At 63.4% G+C, this 22,948-nt stretch overlaps 1 protein-coding gene across 4 annotated transcripts in view; it reads left to right on the forward strand.

Moving 5' to 3' along the window:
- NAV1 (neuron navigator 1) overlaps positions 1 to 22,948 on the forward strand; it is a 46,579-nt gene that overhangs the window by 16,076 nt on the left and 7,555 nt on the right. For 2 of the 4 annotated variants that reach the window (XM_048925940.1, XM_048925938.1), the window contains 15 exons: positions 6,926 to 7,028; positions 8,781 to 9,146; positions 16,333 to 16,471; positions 16,628 to 16,925; positions 17,315 to 18,008; positions 18,280 to 18,729; positions 18,919 to 18,960; positions 19,109 to 19,257; positions 19,891 to 20,061; positions 20,499 to 20,551; positions 20,745 to 20,768; positions 20,859 to 20,936; positions 21,127 to 21,210; positions 21,307 to 21,418; positions 21,958 to 22,079. In XM_048925940.1, coding sequence (XP_048781897.1) covers positions 6,926 to 7,028; positions 8,781 to 9,146; positions 16,333 to 16,471; positions 16,628 to 16,925; positions 17,315 to 18,008; positions 18,280 to 18,729; positions 18,919 to 18,960; positions 19,109 to 19,257; positions 19,891 to 20,061; positions 20,499 to 20,551; positions 20,745 to 20,768; positions 20,859 to 20,936; positions 21,127 to 21,210; positions 21,307 to 21,418; positions 21,958 to 22,079 — 2,885 coding nt within the window. Of the gene's footprint in view, positions 1 to 6,925; positions 7,029 to 8,780; positions 9,147 to 13,809; positions 13,877 to 16,332; positions 16,472 to 16,627; positions 16,926 to 17,314; positions 18,009 to 18,279; positions 18,730 to 18,918; positions 18,961 to 19,108; positions 19,258 to 19,890; positions 20,062 to 20,498; positions 20,552 to 20,744; positions 20,769 to 20,858; positions 20,937 to 21,126; positions 21,211 to 21,306; positions 21,419 to 21,957; positions 22,080 to 22,948 lie in introns of those variants that run through there. The other 2 variants (XM_048925939.1, XM_048925942.1) reach the window with 2 other exon arrangements.

Raw genomic sequence — 22,948 nt, forward strand, 5'->3', positions numbered from 1 at the left:
TCCCAAACCGTCCATGTTTTGTGGCTCAATAGCACATCCGACACAATGGCTTTAGAAATCCGACGCCTGCGTTTTGGACCCGCAGAGCTGAGGCACAGCCAAGGGATGCGCGGGGTGCCAGAACCGTGCGCATGGGAAGGGAGGGAGAGGGAAGGAGGAGGAAGACAAACTTGCTCTGATGGGACGTTTCCAAGGAGATGGTGGTAACGATCTCTCGTTTCCATGCAGCTTCTCAGCCCTCTGCAAGGCGTTCTCGCTCCCAAGCAGATGTGACACACGTCCTGTGAGCGGCTGGCCTGGAAACCGCTGTAGGAGCGGATGGGGTGCATGGAGCCCACGGATGTGGGGCTGCCTGGGGGCCCTGTCCCATCGCTGCGACATCGGTGCTTGAGGTGGCAGTGCTGGAGCACAGTGCGCACCTTCCTTGCTACATCAGTGCTGCTGGCTCACACTGCATTGCCCAGCTCTGGGACGGGGCTGGGGGCTCATGGGGGGCCCGTGGGGTCCCTGCTGAACCCCTGGGAGCAGCAGCCGGGTTCCAGTTCCCCGCGCTGCCCTTCCTCTCCAGGTTCTCCCCTGTGGAGCGGCAGCAGATGGGCCTGCAGTGGGGGCTGCCTCTGCTCCGTGTTCCGCTCATCCTCTGAGCCTCTCTGACTTCCCAGAAGGAGGAAGGGAAGTCTGGAGCGCTGCTGCTCCCCGTGCAGGGCTGTGTTTGCTGGTAGAAAAACGGCCCAACCCCATCGCCTCCACGTTTGGCGGAGCAGCGATCTCCTGGTGGATCTCATTGTGTTTTGTGCTGGAGCAGAAAACATTTTATGGCCTTTTTTTTTTTTTTTTTCCTTTCAATGACTTTCCCATTTTTATTTTTTTTTTCTTGGTAAACTCTGCAACCACTTAAAGCCTTCCTGAAGGGACTGATTACTGCTGAGCTCATTGTGTGCATTTTGCCTTCAGCGCTGCTGCCTGGTTTGGTTGGAGCCGGGGTCACACGGCGTCTCCTTTTGCGCCCTGTGCCCCGCTCTGAGCTCTGTTGGGCTCCTGGTGCTCTCACTTCCCCGTTCAATAGCCTCCTTGTTGGTACGCTGCGCGCTGTCACAACCAACTTCCCCACTCTGTGCTCACTGTTGGTGGAAAGGATATCCAGAAAAAGACAAATCACTTCCTCATTGGAGCGGCTGATGCCTTGCCCACAGTGCTGTGCTGGCTCTGGTTGTGTGTTGGCAGAGCTGGGCAGGGGCTGCAGAGCCCCTTCTGAGAGCTCTGACTGCGTGGCAGTGCTGCTTCCTACGCCACGGAGCATCCACTCCTGCAGGCATCCCCTGCCCTGCAGGCACAGCCAGAAGGAAGAAAGGAGCAGAGCCTGATCCTGCTCCTCACTTTGTCTTTGGTAGCAAAAACAGCTGTTGCTTAGGAAGGCTTTTCCCAGGGGCAGGGTGAGGTGTGAGGGGCTGGAAGCAGCCGGAGGATGGAGCAGGTCCTGCTGCCCCGCTGTCACTGCGGTGCTCCCATGGGAAGGCAGCAGTGCTGGGACTGGCACCGTGTGCGCCCGCATCCCTGCCCTTCTACGGCTCGTGCTCCAGCACTGCAGCTACAGTGAGGTTGTGATGATAGTGCTGGTGGAGGGGTGGGTGTGTGATGGGACCCAGGGGGGCAGCCCTTCCCAGGGCTCCTCGTGGCGTTGGCTCTCACTCTCCTCCATTGTAAGGACGTCACTCACAGCATCTGTCAGAACGCGTCCTCCCGTCCTTGGCGCTCCTGGGGAGAGGGAGCTGTTGGCCCCCTAATGAGCCTGACATCAATTAATCATCAGCCTCAAAATTAGCATTGTGGCAGTGTACGTGGGAGGGAAACCGTTCCCCAGATGGAAGTAAGAATAGCCTGGGTTATCTCCCTGCTCCCTGGGGAGGCGGTGGCAATGGGGCCGCTACTGCAGCTGAGTGGGGCTGGGGGTCCCTCACTCATCTGCTGGGGGCTTCTGGGGACCCCCGGCCACCCTCGGGGTCAGTGTGCCCATCACAGAGCCTGGGGTGAGGCTCTGGGGGGGGGCTCAGCACCAAAATGGTCTTCTGTGGGTGAAGGAAACTCAGTTGGGGTCACCAGAGCCCCAGGGGCACTGTTCCTCTCCGGGGTGGCGGCAGCTCCGTGCCCTCAGCAGCGTGGATTCACAGAATGGTTGGGAAGATTGGGGAGGACTGCTGAGATTGGTGAGCTCTGCGTTCTCTGTAGGAAGGCTCTCAGTGCAGAGTGGAGGAGGACATTTTGCTTTCCTGCTGGAGATGCGCGAGGGCTCCTCGGCTGTTGGGTGGCGGATGGACAGACCAGACCAAGTGTCCACCAGAGCCCAGCTGAGGCCGAGGAGAATTTTGTTTGCAACGCATTGCTCTGCACAAAGCTCTCAGTCACAAGGAGAAGGGGACAAAGGGTTCCCTGTTCCTCCCGTCCCACTGGGTGCAATTCCAACAGTTAAAAAGCAAATGTGAGTTGTTTGTCTCTGTGAATATAAAGCTTCCCCAAGCGTGGCTGTGTTCTGGCTGGGAGCGGGGCGGCTGGCTCCGCTAATGACTGTGTGCTCGTTTGGAGCTCTGCTCACTGCAAATGGGAGCCAGTGTGAGCCAGAAGCCTTTCCCTCTACCCCTGCTAGGGGGACGTGGGATGAGGAGGGGACAGTCCTGGGCAATGACCCCATTTGGGGCAGCCCCGGGTGCAGGGCACACACTGGCAGTGTGGGGGGGTGGGTTTGGGGGGGCGCCCGAGCTCGGGTTGCTGATCTCCTGGTGCTGGTTCCCAGCAGGAAGGGGATGGGTGTGCATGGATGATGGTGCTGGGCTGGGCCAGGTGCCCACAGCCCTGTAGCGAGTGTGGGGCTGGAGGAGCCCTCAGCACGTGGGTATATCTGTGCTGTCTGCGTGGAGCAGCAGTGGGGCCACTGAGGCAGTGTCAGTGCTGATGGCACCCGGCGCTCTGTGGCCGTGGGCAGCTCAAGCCCGAATCTGTGGGAGCTGAGCTGTGCTCTTTGGCAGTGGTGGAGGACATTGTGCCCCCGGCACGGGGTGTGGGGCGGGCAGAGTGCAGGGCAGGTGGGCTGTGGGGCTGCATTGGGGCTGCATTGGGGCGTTCTGCTTCTTGCTTGCTGTGAGAATGCTTCCCCACCGTTCCTCCCGGTGCCATGAGGACCCCGGTGCTGGCGGTGCTGGGACGTGGGATGGGGGGCAATGCGAAGCCCAGCTCGGTCTTCTGGGTGCAGCCACAGGTAGGCACCGGACCCCCAGCACCCAAAACCTCCCTCCAGGCAGACCATGGCAACGTCCCCAGATGTGCGGCACATCTGGCGGGCACCGAAGCAGTTAAGAGAAGGGCCGACTTGTGCCCTAAGAAACCCGCAGCTCCTTCCTTGGATCCCGTGAATCGGCCCATTGCCTGGGTCGGATAAAGCCCCATTGATCCACGCTCTCCCCACAGCTCGGAGCGGCTCGGGGCTCTGTGGCAGCACGGCGCTCTCCCAGCTTTTCTCTTCCTCCGCTGCTGAAGCAGAATCAGGTGAAATCGCCATGGCAACGAGCAGATGACAGCGAGTCTTGTTGCCTTGGAAATGAGACAGGGAAAAAAAAAAAAAGACCCAAAAAAACCCACCCAAAAGAGCCATCTGGAATTCTGAATTTCCACCATGTCCGCCCCGTGCCTTGCGCTGGGTGTGGAGCAGCACCATCTGCCCCCAGGGCTTTCGCTTTGCTTTTGTCCCCCTTTTCTGGTGTGGATAATTTTGCTGTGGATCCCCTTGAGCTGCTGGTGGCTGCTGGAGGCTCAGGGTACCAGGGCTGAGCGCAGCCGTGTTGTGTGGGCACACACAGGTTGCACTGTGGGGGAGCACAGAGCTATGGGGAAACTGAGGCGCAGTGCTGACCGACCCTGCTCAGGGAGCAGCCCTGGCTGCAGGACAGCCTGACCAGCGGGGGGATTTCAGGCAGTCCTGGGCTGGAGGTGTGACAGGCTGAGCAGCTTGAGCTCGTCCTGATGGAGACAGAGCTGCATTGGATGTGCAGGTGGGGTGGTTTGGGGCCAAGCATCCATTGAAAGAATAACCCGCAAATGGGCCAGGGGCCCGGGCTGGATCTCTCCAGCGTGTTCGCTTGGAAAGTAGTGTATGGGAGAGACCCAATTAACTAGATTTATGGCTGCTCCAGCCTGAGAAAATCTGAATCCCTTTTAAAAGCTTGGCTCGCTGCAGCCAGACCGGGTTCAGGCTCCAGGTCTCCCAGCCCTGCCCTCATTAGGAGGAGCCATTCACTTAGCAGCAGCAGTGCCCCAGAAGTGCTGATTCGGCTGAAGTCCCATCCCGGCTGTCACTGCTGCACTGCTGCTAATTTGCTGCTCCTGCCTGCTGCCAGCAGGGAGCTGGCACGTGCTGCGGGGCTGTGGGGCTGCAGGGATGGCCCTGGTCATGAAAACAGACACGGTTATGGGCAAGGTTATGGGACTGGTTGCAGGTATGGGACTGGTCATAGGTGTGGGGCTGGCTGTGACTGTGGGGATGGCCATGGCTTATGAGATGGCTCAGACTGTGCCTTGCTGTCCCTGCCAGCTTTGCCCACTGCCACCCCTCTGTTTGACCCCACACTGGGGCTGAGCCCAGGGCACACTGAGATGCATCCATCCTCATCCCTGTGGCCGGTGTCACCCCGGGGTCACGGGGAAGGAAAGAAGGACTCATTAAACCACAGGGAGAAAGATGACGACTTGTGACCGCCGCCTGCCCAGCAGCATGAATCAGAAGTGAATGTAAGAATGGGGGATAAAGCCACGTTACTCCACGTGGAAACATTGCAGTCCTGCGCTGCAGGCGGGAACCTGCAGGGTCCCGGGTTCGGCTCTGCGCCCAGCTGCAGCGGGTTCTGGGTTGGAGGCAGCAGAGGAAGAGGCTGTGAAACGCTCCGAAGGGGCAGCAGCCATCTGCGAGCCGGGCAGCGCCCTGCGGCGGAGCAGCGCCCCGAGGCACAGCCCCCATTGCGCACGCAGCCCTGCTGCCCTGCGCCCGTGTGCGGGGCTGGCTGCCACGTGGCCCACATGTGCGCATCGTCACGGCGGCCAAAGCACATGGGGAGCACGTGGGGCGCGGAGCCGCCGGCCCAGCGGGAGGCGATGGCCGTGTGCGGAAACGCGCTGTCACGAGCTGCAGGAGCTGCGGGAGCTGATGGTTTCCTCATTCCTGGATGTTCCTGGCCACGTCTGCAGTGCCCGGCTATGGGATGCGGCTGCGCCCCGTTGCGATGGTAGAGCAGCTGGCGTCGCCGGGTGAAGGAAGTCTGCAATGTGCGGATGGGGGTTGGGGTGAGCCGGGCGTTCTGCCTCAGTTTCCCCACCACAATTTGTTCGCAAGGGCAGAGCTGCAGAGGGGGGGGGAGAGCTGCTGGGGCGGTGGCAGGAGGGCAGGAGGAGGGCTGTGGGGGCAGCACGGCGGGGCACAGGGCCGGGGTTGGGGCTGCGCTTCTGAGCTGGGATGGAGGAGACGCGCCGAGCAGGAGCTCTGTGGACACGTCCCTGGTGGGCAGTGAGCCCAGCCCAGGCTTTGTGCCCGACTGACCCCGCGGCTGAGCCGGCCCCGCTGCTCTGCGTGCCGGCAGCTGCAAACATCTGGCTGCAGCAGCTTGCTAAATCGATGAGGAGAGGAATCCGGCGCGCCGCCGCCGTTCCCACACTGCAGCCCTTCCCAGAGCTCCGGTTTGGGCAGGGCTCAGCCGGCCCCTCGCCGACACCTGGGGCTGCGGTGCTGTCGCTGCCCAGGGGACGCGGCGCTGCCCCGAGTGCAGTGTGCGGAGGAGCCCTGCGTGTGTTCAGGTGAGCCAGCGTGCCAACCTGCCCCCCCTAGGAGGACGCTGGCTACCTCTGTCCCCAGGTGCAGAGCAGGCTGACGGCTGCTTCTGCCCCACCGTGCCCCATCCATGCTGTGTCTGCAGCCCCCAGACCCCTCCTCGCTGCCTGCACATCCCCATCCCTGTGTGCCATGCTGGGTGCCCCACATTCCGGTCGTGGCTGGGGGCTCTGCTGGTGCTTGCCAGCCCCGCTCACCCCACTGTGCTATGGGCTTTCACCTGCTTCATTTAACCTGTCTCATCGTGGCTGCCTGTGCTCATCACTGCCTCGTAGGGTCGCACAGAAAGTGGGGCTGCACGGCTGGGGGTGGGCACACAGTCAGGGATGGGGCAGCACTGCTGAGCCTGTGGCACTGCCTGCAGTCCCAGGGATGGAGATCGTGGGTGCTGGGGATGAGGGGGCATGGGCCCTGCTTGTGTGCTGGCCGTGCAGCTCCCCCCTGGTCCCCACAGCTCTCCTGGTGCTGTTGCACAGCCCGAGGGCTGTGTGCTGTGGTGTGTTAGGAGGAGCCAATCCCCTCCTGCTGCCCTGGGAGATGTGGCTGTGGTTCACTGCAGAGCTGTGAATCCAAAGGCTTGGAATCGGGGGTCACAGCCCAGCTGTTATGCACTGGGGTGTGCATCGATCTGTCAGGGGCACATGGAGGGAGGAAGCTGTGCCCCAGGCTCAGCAGCGCTGTGCCAGCTGCCATAGAAAGGAGGTGGTGACCCCGTAGCTGTGTGTGCATCTGTGTGTGTGTGTGTGTGCATGTGTAAGCACGTGTGCACGCGGGTGTGCTAACAGGTATGTGCACATATGTGCATGGGGATGTGCTCCCAGCACAGCATTTCTGGAGCAGAAGTCCCTGTCCCAGTGGGGCTCTGCCCCTGCTGCCTGGGGTTCCCTCCTCCTGGTCCCTCTGCCCTGCTCCCAGGGAGGTGGTTTTAGCTGTGGTGCAGCAATATTAACGTTTGGATGCAGCATGGGAGCCCTTCCACCCTGCCCCATTCCCTCTCAGGTTGCAGGACGTGGTCAGAGGCACTTTGTCCCTCACAGCCTCCTCCTTGTGCCCCCACAGACCCCGAGTCCCAGAGGAAGAGGACGGTGCAGAATGTTCTGGACCTTCGGCAGAACCTGGAGGAGACCATGTCCAGCCTGCGGGGCTCCCAGGTGTCTCACAGGTGAGGACTCAGCCCCCCCGTCCCCCTCCCCATCCTTCCTGGGGGCTCCAGCTGGGGGAAGCTGTGCCCGATGTCACCCCCAGCCCCGCGTTCTGCAGCCACGCCTGGAAGCCGGGCTTTGCAGCGAGCTGCGCTGGGCGAGCAGCTGCTCGCATCCTCTGGTTGTCTGTTGCCACCTCGTGGTCTCGCTGCACGCTTCAGTTTTGTGTTGGAAGGGACGAGCAGCAGCAGCTCGCCGCCCCTTCACCCCCCGCTGGCGCTCACAGAGCGGCCCTGTGCTCCCCCGATGAAGAATTTCTCTCTGCTCAGCATTTCTTCATGCAGGAGCTCACCCAGATCTTTGGGATCCCCACTGCGCTTTGCACATCTCTGAGCTGAAGGGAGCGAAGCCCCGGGATTTACAGGCTGTGTTCCCTGAGCCTGCGATTTCCTGGCTTTACCCACTGCAGCTCTGCAGGCTCTGCTTGGTGTGAGAGCTGCCGTGCTGCCCGCGCCCCAGCAGGGCTGCTTTGCATTTCCTTTGCATTCCCTTTGCATTCGTCTGTGTCAGATTCCATCCAGCAGTGCTCGGCTCGGCGGCTCCTCAGCAAATCCTGTCAGCCACTCTTAGGGAAATAGGACAAGGATTACGGGCGATTAAATTAGCCTTGCTGGTGGGTTTTGTCCCTCCTTTCCTTGATGATTTATGATGCTCCCCCTGGCTGAGGGCTCAGACAGATCCCTGCCACGGAGACACCGATCAGTGCATGGTGGGCCTCCATGCTGGGTTCTTGCATCCCGTGGATCCCTGACACTGCCCTGTGTCTGTGTCGGGGTGCAGCGTTGTTGCTGGGAGGTTTCACAGCCCTCGGGGTTTTCTGCTCAGTCTCTGCCCTGAGCTGCCTGCAGCACAGTTTTAAACAGCCCTTGTGCTGCCTACCAAGCCGGCTCCTTTCAGCTGCTTCTTGCAGTTCTGCTTTAACAAACTTCCCAGTTTTTATACAGTTCCCTCTTTTCAGTTCCACGCTGCAGTCGGGTTTGGCTTCTGCTGCTCATGCAGGAGCGCTGGGCCCACGTGGCTGCAGCAGGGGAGCGGCTCCTGATGGCAGCGTGGAGCTGAGCCGAGGGCTGTGGGCTCCCAGGAGCTGCTCCAAGAACGAATCATTTGTGGTGTCTAAGTTTAGTCTCAGCATCACTCCCTGCCGTGCCCAAAATACACCCTGAGGTTGGGGGGCAGCGGGCCCCTGGGCCGGCCCAGAGGGGCACACGCTCAGCAGCACGGTGGGGCTTTCCTTGGTGGATCCCTGTTAACAGGGCTCAGCACGACCCCGGGGGGCCCTGCGGGGATGGGGAGCTCTGTGCCGTGCCGAGGAGCTGCCCCTTTTGCTTTAGCAGCCTGAGCCCCTGCTGGGACGTGTGGGGAAATGGGCAGGGGTGCACAGCACGGCCTGTGGATGCTCGTGTCCCTCTGCACCATCTGTATGGGGAATCCCCAGCAGTCGGCAAAGCAGGGGTCTGCTGGAGCAGGGGAAGCAGGGTCCTCGATCGTCCTGCAGCTCAGAGCACAAGGGGAGCAGCACCATCGCGCCCCACATCCTGCCCCACAGCCCCTGGAGGGACTGGGCACCACCAAGCACATCCATGCAGACGGCACGGCCGTCCTCGCGGGACCTGCAGTACGCGATGTGCGGGCTGTGCTGGCCGCTGGGGGTCGGTAACCCTCCGGGCGACCCTGACCCGCCCGGCAGCCCTCACCCTGACCCGTCCCCGCAGCTCCCTGGAGATGACGTGCTACGACAGCGACGAAGCCAACCCGCGCAGCGTCTCCAGCCTGTCGAACCGCTCCTCGCCGCTCTCCTGGCGCTATGGGCAATCCAGCCCGCGGCTGCAGGCGGGGGATGCGCCGTCGGTGGGGGGCGGCTGCCGCTCCGAGGGCACCCCCGGCTGGTACATGCACGGCGAGCGGGCGCATTACTCGCACACCATGCCCATGCGCAGCCCCAGCAAACTGAGCCACATCTCGCGGCTGGAGCTGGTGGAGGCGTTGGACAGCGACGACGTGGAGCTGAAGTCGGGATATATGAGCGACAGTGACCTGATGGGGAAAACCCTGACGGAGGACGATGACATCACCACGGGGTGAGTGCCCGGATCGGGGGCTGTTAGCAGAGCAGAGGGCTGATAAGGAGCAGCGTGGGTAGGGGCGGGGGCTGGGCCGACGGCTGGGTTTGGTGACCCTGGGGGTCTTTTCTGACCGCGATGCTTCTGTGGCTGTGTGAAAAGCACGCAGCAGCTCTGTGTTCAGAATTGCTCCCCCTGTTTCCACCGGTGGATCTGAGCACTGGTGGCACATAGTGGGACCGGTGGGATGGGATCCCAGCAAGAGCAGGGCACCAAGGTTTTGATGTCGCTGGCTGGCACCATGTTGTCCCCTCGCTATGGGTCCCCCCAGACCTCCATCCCCCCACCCCAGGGCATCTCCAGCCCAGCACTTTGTGTTTCACTCCCGCTGAGCTGGTGAGGTGCCCCTGGCTCTGGCGGGGCTCCAGGGCTTCAGCATATTGCAGGTTTCCTGTTTCAGTGCACGAGAAAATAAATAACACCAGCATTTGAGTTGTCCCAGAGCAGGAGGAGGTATTTGGCTCCAGCCCTGGATGGGTGTCCAGAGTCACGTCAGCTCCTAGCGGGACTGAGCACAGCCTGTGCATTCACACCACCCTGGGGCACTGGGGTCCTTCTGGAGCTGTGCTGTGCTGGGGCTCAGTGTGGTCCCTTCTGGGTACCCCATTGGTGGTGTGTCACCAGCACTGTGGGGTGGGCCTGGAGGGGAGGGGGAAGCTGCATGGGGAGCCCATGGAGCCTGGGGTACTGCGCTCAGTTCTCAGGTTGCACCAGGGGAGGCTGAGATTGGGAATCAGGGAGGAGATCTCTATGGGGAGAGTGCCCAAAGCATTGGAACGGGAGTCCCCATCCCTGGGTGTATTTTGGTGATGGGTGGACATGGCACCAAGGGATGTGCTTTAGTGGTGGGATTCGGTGGGTCAGGGTGATGGCTGGACCTGAGGATCTTGAAGGACTTCTCCAGCCCACGTGTCTCTGTGATTCCCCCCTCGTGCTGGCAGGGCATGGGGCTGCTTTGCCGACGGGGAGCACTCCCAGAGCACAGAGCAGCCCCACAGCCCCACATCCACCGTCCTCTGCTGCCTCTGACCTAGAAAGCAAACACCGCCCCAGGCTGCATCTCCCCGTGCCGCTAATGCACCGGGCAGGAGCTGCAGATGGGGCCGCCAGCCCCCGGGTCCCTGCTGCTGGGGTGCTGCGATGCGCCGGCGCACACGCGGGCTTGTAGGGCAGTGGGTCAGAGCCACCCCCAGTGCTGTGACACAGCCCTGTGGAGGGGGACGTGGTGACACGGCCCCTTGGAGGCTGCGGGGCTGCGAGATGGAACCTGGCTGGGAAAGCTCAGGAGAGTGGGACCAGGTATGGGGGCTGTGGGTGGGAGGTGGGGGTCCCATGGGGTGGCTGTGGGGAGCCCCTGGCTGGACTGAGGACATTTCCTGGGCTCTGGTGACCCTTGGCCCCCATCTCACCGCAGGGCTTGGCTGGGTGCTGCTGCTGGGGCACAGAGGTGTGATTTTGGGGCTGGGATGCGGCCACGCGGGGCGTGTTCATGTGCAGACCTGTGCGTGAATCAGGCGGAAGCGGAGGAGGCAGAGATCACTCAGGCGGGGCTTTTCAAGTCAGGTTTTGCCTGGTTCCAGCTGCCCTTGCTGCAGCTCCGTGGCTGCATTTCTGCTGTGCATTTGATGAGTTGATCTGAGCAGCTCTGGCACTCCTGGCACAGCGAGGGCTGCGGCGTGCCGGGGCAGCCAGCTCTGCCCGGCTCTGAGCCGCCCCGCCACGTCTCCCGGGGCTGGAGAGCCCTGCATGACGTCGTGCTTTCCGCCACCCTCCTTGTGCCAGATCCTTCGTCATCCCGCCCGTTCCCCGCTGCTTCCCCACAATGCTGGCACAGCAGAATGCAGAGTCCTGGGATGCTCCGGGTGTCCCCTTGGGGCCGTGCTGCAGCGCTGTGCCGGACCCACTGTGCGCTGTGCCCGCTGCCGAGGGTGACCCCAGGACCAATATGATTTCGGGGGTCCTTTCACCCTCATTTATCACTGGGGAGGGGTGGAGGTGTTGTTGCATCCCATTGCGGTGTGAGCATCCACACGTCCATGGCTCTGCTTGTAGGCACAGAACGGAGCTGCAGCATCAACCGTTGGTGCTGGGATCGGGGCTGTCGCATGGCTCGGGATGCAGATTTGCCCGCTCCGGCCCTGCTGCACTCCGCTGCTGGCTGAGCTCCGGCTTCCTCACAGCTCCTGGAGCTCAGAGCCGGGAGCAGATGTTTGGCTCTGATCCCTGCAAGCAGCAGGGGAGCGGCCGCCCTCCTCCCCTTCTCCGAGTGGGATTGGTGCAGGCGCGCTTCTCCCTTCCCTTCACCGCCCGCGCTCGGCGCTGCCCCCCAGCCTGACCCCTCGGCACCATCGCGGCGAGCCGTGAGCTCAGCACTCAGCAGGGGCGTCCCACGGGGTGCGGCCGTGGCCCCGCACGTGGCCCTGCGTGTGTTTGGGGCCGTTGGGGAGCAGCGGGGAAGCGATGCCGGATAAATATTTGCTGCGCCACGCTGCGTGTTGGGGCTCAGCGGGGCTCCTGCGTCCATCCGGGCTGAGGGCAAGCTGGGGATGATCCCAGAAAAGGGCCCCAGAAACCCGCTGGGCACCACCACCATTGAAGCGTGATCCTCTGTGCTGCGCTGTGTCAGATTTGTTCCTGATGTGGGGTTTGCTCCAGGAGATTCCCTGCACACGGGGCTTCCCAAAGGCCAGGATTCTGCACCGGGTGTGTTGTGCAAATGGGCTCAGGGGCTGCCAGGGGATGATCCGGGGCTGGTGGCTGTCCTTGCCGTGGTCCTCCAGCCCTGTCCCTGCTCTGCAGCAGGCTGTCACCAGGGAACGGGACTGAAGGAGTGGGACTGGGGCACTTGCTGCCCCAGCTCAAGCCTGGAGGAGCTGGATGGTGAGGAGGGGCTCTCAGGCTTGCGCCCCCTTTCTTGTTGCCTGGGGGCATGGGGTCCAGGGTTGGGGTTTTCTTGCAGCCCAGGAGCTCGCAGCACGGCTCTGCCCCATGGCTTTGCTGTTTGCCACGTGCCGCTTTGCCACGTGTGAAGGATCCTGGCCTCTGCAGGCAGAGGTGTCCGAGGGCTTGTCCAGACATGGGGAAAAACAGGAATTTCGCAAGCAGGCTGAGTCACACCCCCACCCTGGCGCTGCGCTGCGACTCACTGACCTCCTCATGCAGGGCCCTGAGCGCCGCTCTGAGTGCCCCCATCCCCCAGCAGCCCGAGGTCCCCGCACAGGGATGCGCTTCCTCTGGGGTTTGCAGTGCTTCGGGGGGAGCAGAGAGATGGCCTGATGCTCCTCACCGTGTGCCCTGCAGCGGTGGCTGGCTGTCGGGGTGCAGTGGGGTGTGATGCTGATCCTCCCCCCTTTGGGTGAGTGCAGGCAATTCGGATCAGCTCGCTGCCTCACTTTTAGCCCCTGCGAGGTGAGATCTCTGAGCTTCCATGGAGGATGCTGCCAGGGAAGCACCCAGTCCTCCCACCCCCCCCTCCAGTAGTGATTTGTGAAGCTAATTGGTTTTTCTGCCCCATTAAGTGAATGAGAAGGGAAGAGCCCATTTCCCTGTATTTCCCAACAGTCCTGCTGGGAGCTGATGGGGAATAGTGGTGGCCATTTGCACGTCCCCAAGGCTCCCTTCGTGCCAGCGACCTCCGGACATGGGGTGTGGAGACACAGCCCTGTAGAAACGGGTCTGTGCAAATCCTGCAGCTCCATCGTTGCCATGACTATGGCAGAGCAAGAGAAAAGGGCCAGGGCAGACCGAGAGGGCTCAGTATCCCCAGGGGGAGTCATCTGGGGTCAGCGGGGGCAGATGAGAGGCAAAACCCACCGGGTGAAGACAAGCGGGGTGCACCGCCCCACGTCCCCTCCTTGCTCCCGGCGCTGAGCTGCTGCTGGAGGCTTCCGGGGGACCGCACCGCACCGCAACGCAGCGCAGCGCAGCGCCTCGAGCGAGCGGAGATGAGCGGCGGGAGGGAGCCAAGAGGCGTTGCCGTGCGAGGACAGCGAGGAAGGAATTACTTATTTCCATGCCTGCAGGGACCGGTGCTGTTTTGCTAAAGCTGCACTTAACCCTCTCTGCCCACTGCGGGCGAAGAGGTCCCAGCGTGCGCCGTGCCTGGGGGCAGCCACAGAAACAGATGCAGAGGGTCCGTGCTGCCGTGCACACGGGGCGCGGGGGGGTCCTGACGCAGCCCCCCTGTGCACGCGGCACGAGGGTTGAGCCCAAGAGGCTCCGGGGCTGCAAACCGGGGGTGCTGGGAGGTGGTGGTGGAGTAACGGGGGCCGTGCTGAGGGTTGTGCTGGGGGCGCTGGGCCGGGGGATGCCAGGAGCTTTGGGGAGGGGGCGGCTTGAGGCGCTGTGAGGCTGGGGATGCTGCTCACATGGGCTGGACCTGGAGCTGCCTGCAGGGATGTGGGGTTCACTGGGGGGCACCGCAGGGCCGTGGGCCGCGATTGGGGGAGGCCGTGTCGGCCGGTGGGTGGGACCCCAACCCCATTTCGATGGGCCGAGGGGAGCCGAGCGGTGCCGAGCGGGTCCCTTTGTCGCCGAGCCGGGCCGGGCCGCCGCCGCCGCTGCCGCTTTAACGCGGTGGGGCGGTCCCGCCGCCGCCGCCCCTCCCGCCGCGCCCGCGGGGCCGCAGCCACGGGCAGCAGCATGCTGCGGGCCGGGAGGCCGCGCCGCGCCCCGCGCCTGGTCGCCAGGTAGGGCCCGGCACCGCATCGCATCGGGACCGGCACCGGCGGACGCGGCGCGGCTCGGGGCGGGGCGGGCGCATTGCGGGCGGGCGGCTCCCGGCCCGGCGGTGCGGCGGCTCCGGGGCGCGGGGCTTTGTCTGCAGGGCCCGGAGCCCCGGGGCCGAGCCGCGGGAGGGCTTTGTGTCGGTTGCACTGGGGGAGCGCGGCGCGGCCCCGCCCGCGATCCCCGCGGCTCCCGGTGCCGGGTTGCGGGCTGGGTGCGGGCTGGGCTCGGCGCGGTGCCGGCGCGCGGATCGCCGCTAAGATGGAGGGGCTGCGGGCGTGCGGCACAAAGCCGGGCTGAGCTCTGACCCCGCTGCCCGCACAGCCCCGCGGCACAGCCCCGGGACCGCGGCACGTCGGGGTGCCCCGTTCCGCCCATCGCCCGGGGGCTGCAGCCCCCCGGGGACACGGCGTCCCCCCGGAGGTTCCCTGGGCGCCCGCCCGGCTCCCTCACCGGGTTTGCAGCGCTCGCTGCGGTGCGGTGCCGTGGCTGCTGCTCGCGGGGGGATTGCAGGGTGACCTTGGCTGCAGGACCGCTGGTTTTGCCCATCGCCGGTTGGCTGCGTGCGTTCAGCCGGGAGCCGTCACTGCCCGGGGTGATGCTTTCCTTGCAGGGTGATTGCCCCGGTGCAGTGCTCGGTTTTGGGGACCCCTTTGCGTGCCGGCTGGAGGCACTGAGTGCTCTGAGGACGTTTCCTGTACCCTGCAGCTGTGCTGAGGCTTGGTGGAGCTGGGAAGTGCTTGGAGAGCTGGATGCCCTGGAACGTGGGGGTTTGGGGGTGTTGGGTTCCCCCAGCCCTGTTCCTGTTTAACGGGAGTTCTGTGTATGCCAACACCCTGAGCCTCCATATGAGGTCGGGAGACCTTTTGGCGTCAGCCCCGCTGGGCCGGGGGGAGCTGCAGAGACCCACCTTGGGCTCAGTCGCATCCAGGGGTGCAGCTCCCCAGGGCTCTGCCCCAGCTCCGTGCCGTGCTGCAGTGCTGCCTGCCGCGGGGTTGGTACCGAGAGATGCTGATGTGGGGTGGTGGAGGAGTTTTGCTTTGTGTTTTGGGGATTTCTGTCCCGGTGAGAAATCCCCAGAGCTGGGCCGGTGGTGGGAGCCGGGCAGCCCCGTGGCACTTCCTGGGCACGTGGTTGTAATTAAATCCCTTCCTGGGCAGCGGTGCTCCTCTGCAGGGATGCAGGGGGCTGTGTCCGTTCCGGTCCCTGTGTTTGGGAAGGCCAGCAGGGGCAGGACTTGGATCTCGCGCTGCCCTGCCGGGGTCTGCAGCGGCTGTGGGATCTCACAAGACGTGCTGGGGCCTCTGCCCCGGGGCCGGACTCTGCTCGCCCATCCATGAATCTGCGGTGCATGACAACAGCTGTGCTCCTGGGGACCGTGTGGGGAGGGACGGCTCATCCCGACCCCCTGCCGTGGGGGCGGGCATCCGCTGTGCAGCCCTGCAGGAAGCTCTGTGTGCTTCTCGGTCGTGTTCTGGCTCCCCTGGGATTTCCAGCTCAGTGACCCCAGCACCCTTCATTTCTGGCAGAGCTCGCTCCCCACCCACGGGTAGAGGTTTGCAGCCCCCAGCCCAGCACCTGGCGCTGTGCTGCAGGGCACTGAACTAACTTGGCTTGCTGTGTGGCTCCATCCCTGTGTTTGGGTGTCCCTGGACCCCAGGTGGCAGAGATGCTTGGTGGGTGCCATCCCTGCCTGCCCTGTCCCCAGGGCTGCTGTGTCACTTGTGTGATGCTTCTCAGTTCCCCAGCTGCTGCTGCTTGTTGGGCTCCTGCTTTTCTGTGATGCCGGTGCTGCGGTGCAGACTCTTCTGCTGGGGACCCCGCGGCTCTGCTCCCTTCTCCTCCACCACTGCTTCTCCCTCCCAGCCCAATTCAGGGCTGCGGGGGCCTCGCTGACCTACTGAGCCGTTGACCTGAAAGGGGCTGTGCTCACCCTGCTGGAAGACGCCCGTGCTGAGTGACAGCCCTGGAGATGGGCTTGTGCACGCTCTGCTGCGCCCTCGGCACGGAGCAGCTGTTGGGGCACACGGAGGTGCTGCGTCCCTGCGGGCGCTGGGCAGCCAAGGAAGGGTGGAGGCTGCAGGGTGCTTGGATGATGTGCTCCGTGTTGGGTCCCTGCCCTTTCTGGGAATCCTCCCGACCCTCTGGGTGGGACCGCTTGCAGGGGGCTCGGTGCCAGCCCCGGTGCAGGTGGTGGCCCCCCGTGCTGCCGCGTCCATAAAACATCTCTCTGGGGCCTTAGTGGGGAAATCGCGGGGTTTGAAGGCTCTGCCAGGCTGGGCTGCAGCCATCTGTGGCTGCCAAGCGTCGGCTCCCTGCCAGGCTGACGGGGCTGAGGTTGGAGCCCCGGGGTGGAGCGAAGCCGGTGGGTGGTGGGGAACAGCCGGGCCGGGGGGTGACGCTGGCTGTGCCATTGCAGCTGGGATGAGAGCAGCTCCATCAGCAGCGGCCTCAGCGATGCCTCTGACAACCTCAGCTCGGAGGAGTTCAATGCCAGCTCCTCGCTCAACTCCCTGCCCTCCACCCCCACGGCCTCGCGCAGGAACTCGGCCATAGCGGTAGGTGCTGCCATCCCCTCCAGACAGCGTGGCACCGTGTGGGGAAACTGAGGCACGGCAGAGCCATGGCGCGGTGACCCAGTGGGGCTGTGAGCACCCTTGGGTGCCCGGTGCCCCCCATCCCCTGGTGCACCCATGGCTCCGTTCTGCCCGCAGCTGCGCACCGACTCTGAGAAGCGCTCGCTGGCGGAGAGCGGGCTGAGCTGGTACGGCGAGGCGGATGAGAAGGTGCCCAAGAAGCTGGACTACGACAGCAGCAGCCTCAAGATGGAGCACGGCTCCTCCAAGTGGCGGCGGGAGCCTGCAGAGAGCTGCGAGGAGGGTTCCAAGGGTGGAGAGCTGAAGAAGCCGGTCAGCCTGGGCACCCCCGGCTCCCTCAAGAAGGGCAAAACCCCACCGGTGGCAGTGACCTCTCCCATCACCCACACAGCCCAGAGCACCCTCAAAGTGGCAGGTGAGGCTGGGATGGGGCACGGCGCTGCTCCTTGGGGGGGAGGTGGTGGGGTTAGATGGGAAGAGGGGAGGTTATGATTAGATATGGGGGGAAATCCTTTACTCAGAGCACGGTGAGGCCCTGGCACTGCTGCCCAGAGCTGTGGGTGCCCCATCCCTGGAGGTGCCTGGGGCCAGGGACGGGTCCTGGGCAGCCTGAGCTGAAGGGGGGCACCCAGCCCACGGCAGGGATCGGGGCTGGGTGATGTTTAAGGTCCCTTCCAACCCAACTGTTCCTTCCTCTCTGTCATCTCTGCTTTCCCATCTCCATTGCTTCCCTCAGCTCTGAATTGTTTTGCACCTAACTGTCCCTCAGACCTCCCCGCTCACTCATCCTTCCTTCCCCACCAGGCAAACCTGAGACCAAAGCCACCGATAAGAGCAAGCTGTCAGTGAAGAGCACGGGGCTGCAGCGCTCCTCCTCTGACGCTGGCCGCGATCGCGTCGGCGATGCCAAGAAGCCGCCCTCGGGTCTCACGCGCCCCTCAGCCTCCAGCTCCTTTGGCTACAAGAAGCCGGCCCCGGCCACCGGCACTGCCACTGTCATGCAAGCCGGGGGCTCAGCAACGCTGGGCAAGATCCAGAAGAGCTCCGGTATCCCCGTCAAGCCGGTCAGCGGGCGGAAAACAAGCCTGGATGTCTCCAACGCAGCCGAGCCCGGCTTCCTGGCCCCGGGGGCTCGCACCAACATCCAGTACCGCAGTCTGCCCCGGCCGGCCAAGTCCAGCTCCATGAGTGTGACCGGTGGCCGCGGCGCTAACCGGCCGGTCAGCAGCAGCATCGATCCCAGCCTGCTCAGCACCAAGCAGGCCAGCATCACGGTGTCGCGGCTCAAGGAGCCGTCCAAGATCGGTGCTGGCCGTGGCACGCCGGCCCCCGTGAACCAGACGGACCGGGAGAAGGAGAAGGCCAAGGCCAAGGCCGTAGCGCTGGACTCCGAGTGCGTGACGCTGAAGAGCGTCGGCTCTCCTGAGAGCACCCCCAAAGCCCAGGCCAACCTCCCGCCGGCGGCCAAGGTGGCTGAGCTGCCCCCCACCCCCCTCAGGTATGACCCTCCCACTTAGAATCTAGAATCATAGAATCATTAAAGCTGGAAAAGACCTCTGAGGTCATCAAATCAAACCGTCAACCCATCATCACCGTGCCCACCCATAGAATCGTTAAGGTTGGAGAAGACCTCTAGGCCCACCAAACCCAACCCGTCCCCACCAACCAATGCCTCTCAGTGCCATATCTGTGCTTTACTTGAACGGGGTCCTTTGGGATGTTGCACCCAGTGTCTGCTCTCACTTTGTCTCATCCATTTTTTACCCCAGAGCGGCTGCCAAAACCTACGTGAAGCCTCCCTCGTTGGCCAACTTGGACAAGGTCAACTCCAACAGCCTGGACTTGCCCTCCTCCAGCGAGCTGCATCCCCCACACACTGCCAAGCTCCAGGACCTGCACCCAGCTGGGGGGCATCTGACACCCTGCTTCAGCCCCAGTCCTGCTCCCATCCTCAACATCAACTCGGCCAGCTTCTCCCAGGGCCTGGAGCTCATGGGCGGCTTCAGCGTCCCCAAGGAGGGCAGGATGTACCCTAAGCTCTCCGGCCTGCATCGCAGCATGGAGTCCCTGCAGATGCCCATGAGCCTGCCCAGTGCCTTTTCGGGGGGCAGCACCGCCACCCCCAGCCCTGCTGCTGTCCCCCCTGCCAGCACAGAGGAAGAGGAGGAGGCGGGTGAGCTGGGCTGGAGCGGCAGCCCCCGGCTTGCACACCTGGACAGGTATGGGCAGAGGGTGGGCAGCAAGACTCAACCCCATAACCCTGTCCATCATCATCCTCCTCTGGCGTTTGCTTGCTTCAGAGGTTCATTCTGGGGGGAAATGTGCATCCCCCTCCTTGTCACCCAGCCCCTAGCTGCCTCATCACATTCCCCTGTCTGTGCAGTGACTGATCTTCCCTTCCCTTCCAGCACCAACCGTGACAGGAACACGCTGCCCAAGAAGGGGCTGAGGTAAAAGGGTCCACGTGGCTTTTGGGTGGCACAGGTTGGGTGGATGGGTGGGCAGAGCACCCAGCAGTGTGGGGCTGGCTGTGCTGCAGGGCAGGCGGGCAGGAGGTGGGGAGGTGTCCGCACCATCTCACTCCATGCTCTGCTCCAGGTACCAGCTGCACTCCCAGGAGGAGGCCAAGGAGCGCCGCCACTCGCACACCATTGGAGGGCTGCCCGAAGCGGACGATCAGCCGGAGCTGCCCTCACCCCCCGCCCTCCCCATGGCTCTGGTTGGGAAGGGTCCGCTCACCAGCATCGGTCAGTGCCCACCTCCTCCTTGTGCCAGCCTGGGTCCCTCTGGGCCCCGATGCCCTGGTTCGTTGCTGGGACATCCCCCTGCTCCAGAGCCTAGGGTCAATGTTCTGTTGTTTTTTTGGCACACCCAGCTCTCATCCCATTCCTTTTGCCACACTGAGGTTCTGGGTTGTGGCTGGGGGCTGACGGCTTTGCTTCAGGGCATCCGACTCATCCTCGGTGCCCTGCATGCTCCTCTGGGGGTGCAAAGTGGAGCCCTGCTGTGTTCTCACTGGGACCTATGTGTCCCAGGAGGGTCTGGGGGACTCAGGCAAAGGGATTGGGGCTGGCAGCAGGTGATGGGGTGCATCACACTGCACCTGGAGGTGATGGCCTCCTGCACAGTGGCACCAGCTGTGCCCAGCTTGGTGGATTTCTCAGCTCCCTGTTCACCAGGAGGCATTGCCTTGGGTACAGCTTACCAGTCTTCCCTGCGTAAACCTGCTTTTTAGCTTTCCTCCCGTCCTCCTGCTTTGGGACTGCAATCCCTGCTTCCTTTCCCCATCCCGGCTCCCCAGGTCCACTTCCAGCCCCGCTTCCCCATCCCAATCCCCTGCCCGGCTCTGACCCCTCCTCTCCCCTCCCTTCTCCTTGCAGTGAGCCCCACTGCCACCACCACCCCGCGGATCACCCGCTCCAACAGCATCCCCACCCACGACTCCACCTTTGAGCTGTACAGCACCTCCCAGATGGGCAGCACCCTCTCCCTGGCAGACAAACCCAAGGGCATGATCCGCTCGGGCTCCTTCCGGGACCCTGTGGATGACGGTGAGAGTATGCTTGGGATGGAGGGGCTGTGGGGCTCCCCAGGCCCTCGCCACTTTTTCTGGGCTCTGCTGGAGGGGCTGCTGCATCCAGGCATCAGCATCAGCGCAGTGCATCCCGACCCGTGCAGGTGCTGCTGGGCAGGTTGGAGCCCTGCTGGGTGGCTGGAGGTGCCCGGTGGCCTTGGGTTGGCACCGGGGACGGGGAACCCGAGCATCCAGCATGGGTGGCAGAGCCTCAGGCTCAGTCAGAGCAGGTGGAGGGTGCTCCCTGCCGTGTGCCCAGGCAGGAGGATGCTGGCCGAGTGCCGAGGAGTGGGCAGCGTCCTGCAGCTCTATCCCCACTCCAGGCTCTTTGCAGAGCCCCTGTGGCATTGTCCTGTGCCTTTAACCCCAGGCAGCACTCAGTCTCTTGACACACTGGGTTTTGCTGTGTTGCAGTTCATGGATCGGTGCTGTCCCTGGCCTCCAGCGCGTCCTCCACCTACTCCTCCGTAAGAGCTGCCGCCGGGCTGCGCCTCCTCATTGCATGGCTATGGGCTGGGGGGTCCGAGGGGGGGAAAACGATGCTGAGCTATGCGGGGGGGGCTCCGTGCATGTCCTCTGTCCCGTGCTGAGCCTGTCTGCGCCTCGCTGCCCTCCTGACTGCCTGCCTCTGTCTGTCTCTCTCTGCCTTCACGCTGCCAGGCTGAGGAGAAGATGCAGTCTGAGGTGAGCCCGTGCCCAGCGCTGCTACTTGGTCCCCACCCACAGCTGCTGTGAGCGCACGGCCCCTCTCACCCCTCTGCTCTCTCCTTGCAGCAAATCCGCAAGCTGCGTCGCGAGTTGGAGTCCTCGCAGGAGAAGGTGGCCACGCTGACATCCCAGCTGTCTGCTAACGTGAGTTCCTGCAGGATGTGTGGGGCTGATGCCCACCTCCACTCTGGTTCCCTTAGGAGCTGACCTGCCGTGGGCTCTGCTCTGGGCTCCTCTTCTCTGCCCCAGGAGGAGTCCCCTCTGCTGCTCCCTGCCACCTGCACTGAGCAGCCCTGGGGCTGCAGGTGCTCACCCTTCTCTCCATCTCTCCCAGGCCAACCTGGTGGCAGCTTTTGAGCAGAGCCTGGTGAGCATGACGTCCCGCCTGCGGCACCTGGCCGAGACCGCTGAGGAGAAGGTGGGTGGGTGCTCAGGGTGCCAGAGCTGGGGGTGCTCTGGGAGCTCTCCTGCACCACTGGGATGCGCTCCATGACTCCTGGCTCTGCTCCTGCAGGACACGGAGCTGCTGGACCTGCGGGAGACCATTGATTTCCTGAAGAAGAAGAACTCGGAGGCACAAGCCGTGATCCAGGGTGCCCTGAATGGCACCGATGTTGCTCCCAAAGGTAAGGCATGGTGGTCTGCTGGCCACCAGGGGGCTGTGACCTTGAGAGCCTCAGCTGTGCGGTTAGGAGCTGGCATCTGGGTTGAGGCAGCTGTTTGGGGTTCCTTGGCCTCTTCTCCACCTGGGGTTCCCAATGCCTGTGTGTCACAGCCAGAACTGCCATCGCAGGTCTTGGTGCTGGTGTGTGAGGAATGGGATGGTTGTCCTCCCCCATACCTCCCCTCACTGGGCCTGTTGCCACCAGTGTGTTCCTAGCTCCTCATCTTGGCTTTATTCTCACAAATGCTCAAGTGTTTCTTACCTCCAGGTCCCACTGTGGGTGTGGGGTGCTGGCAGGGAGGCAGCCTGGAACCTGAGGGGAACAGTGTCTGCTCTGTGCACGTTCCTGGTTGTCAGCACCTCATGACCTTTCCTGCCTGGTTTGGGTGGGCGGATTGCAGGTGGGTTGGGAATATGTGACGGCTCTGGTACTGGATAGATGCAGTTTAATCGCTCCCTTCTTGGTCTCTCCCCTTGTCTGCTTTCCCTTGGTGGCCCCAGAGCTGCGCATCAAGCGGCAGAACTCCTCCGACAGCATCTCCAGCCTCAACAGCATCACCAGCCACTCCAGCATCGGCAGCAGCAAAGATGCCGACGCCAAGAAGAAGAAGAAGAAGAGCTGGGTGGGTTGGGCAGGGGGCAGGCGTGGGGAGGGGGTGCGGGGTCTGGGTGGGCTCAGCCCTGTGAGCCAGCTGCACTCACTCTGTTGTGACCTCGTGGTGTTGGTCCCCTCTGTCCCCTGGGGACAGCACTGGCAAGGAGCACAAAGCACCACAGACTTGTCCTGTGCTGCCTGGGGCCAGGGCTTCCCCAGCTCCTCCAGGAGTTTTCCAGCTCTTATCCTGCACAGCTGTTCCTCGTGGTCTCTCCCACTTGTCAGCCCTGCCCCCGCAGGGGAATTGGCCTGGGGCTCTGCAGGCACTCGGCCAGGTGGCCCCGAGCTGGATGCATGATTAAGTCTCGCTTTGTTTTGTTTCTCTTCCCCCTATGCTGACCTCATCCCTTTTTTTCCAGGTGTATGAGGTAAGTCCTATGCTGTGCCCTCCACCCCATGCTGTGCCTGCTCTGGGTGCTCGCTCCATTTCATGGGAAGGCACTCATGACACAGAGCATCGCATCCCACTGGCACGAACCCCAGGGCTTTGTGCTGAGCACGCCTTGGTTGCTTCCTGCGGGCTGAACCCCCTGGGCAGCTTGGCAGAGATCCCTGGGGCAGGATGGGGACCTGTCCCAGAGATGGGGACCTGTCCCATGGATGGTGTCTGTCCTCTTCTTGCTTGGGGCAGGCATCACAGCCATCCAAGGGCAGCCCCACAAAGGAGACACTGCAGCCCTGATTGGTGTGGTGCTGCCCTCATTGGGCTGTGCACCAGGTGTCACGGTGCCCAGCTCCTCAGCTGGCCCCAGGGGTGACCCCCAGCCTGCCAGTGGGGCTGAGTTGCTCTGTTCCCCTCAAGGCCCTTGTAGGTCCCACTATATTATTGTCATCAGC

Source organism: Lagopus muta, chromosome 24 (genome assembly GCF_023343835.1).
Source record: "Lagopus muta isolate bLagMut1 chromosome 24, bLagMut1 primary, whole genome shotgun sequence".
Classification (NCBI taxonomy): Eukaryota; Metazoa; Chordata; class Aves; order Galliformes; family Phasianidae; genus Lagopus; species Lagopus muta.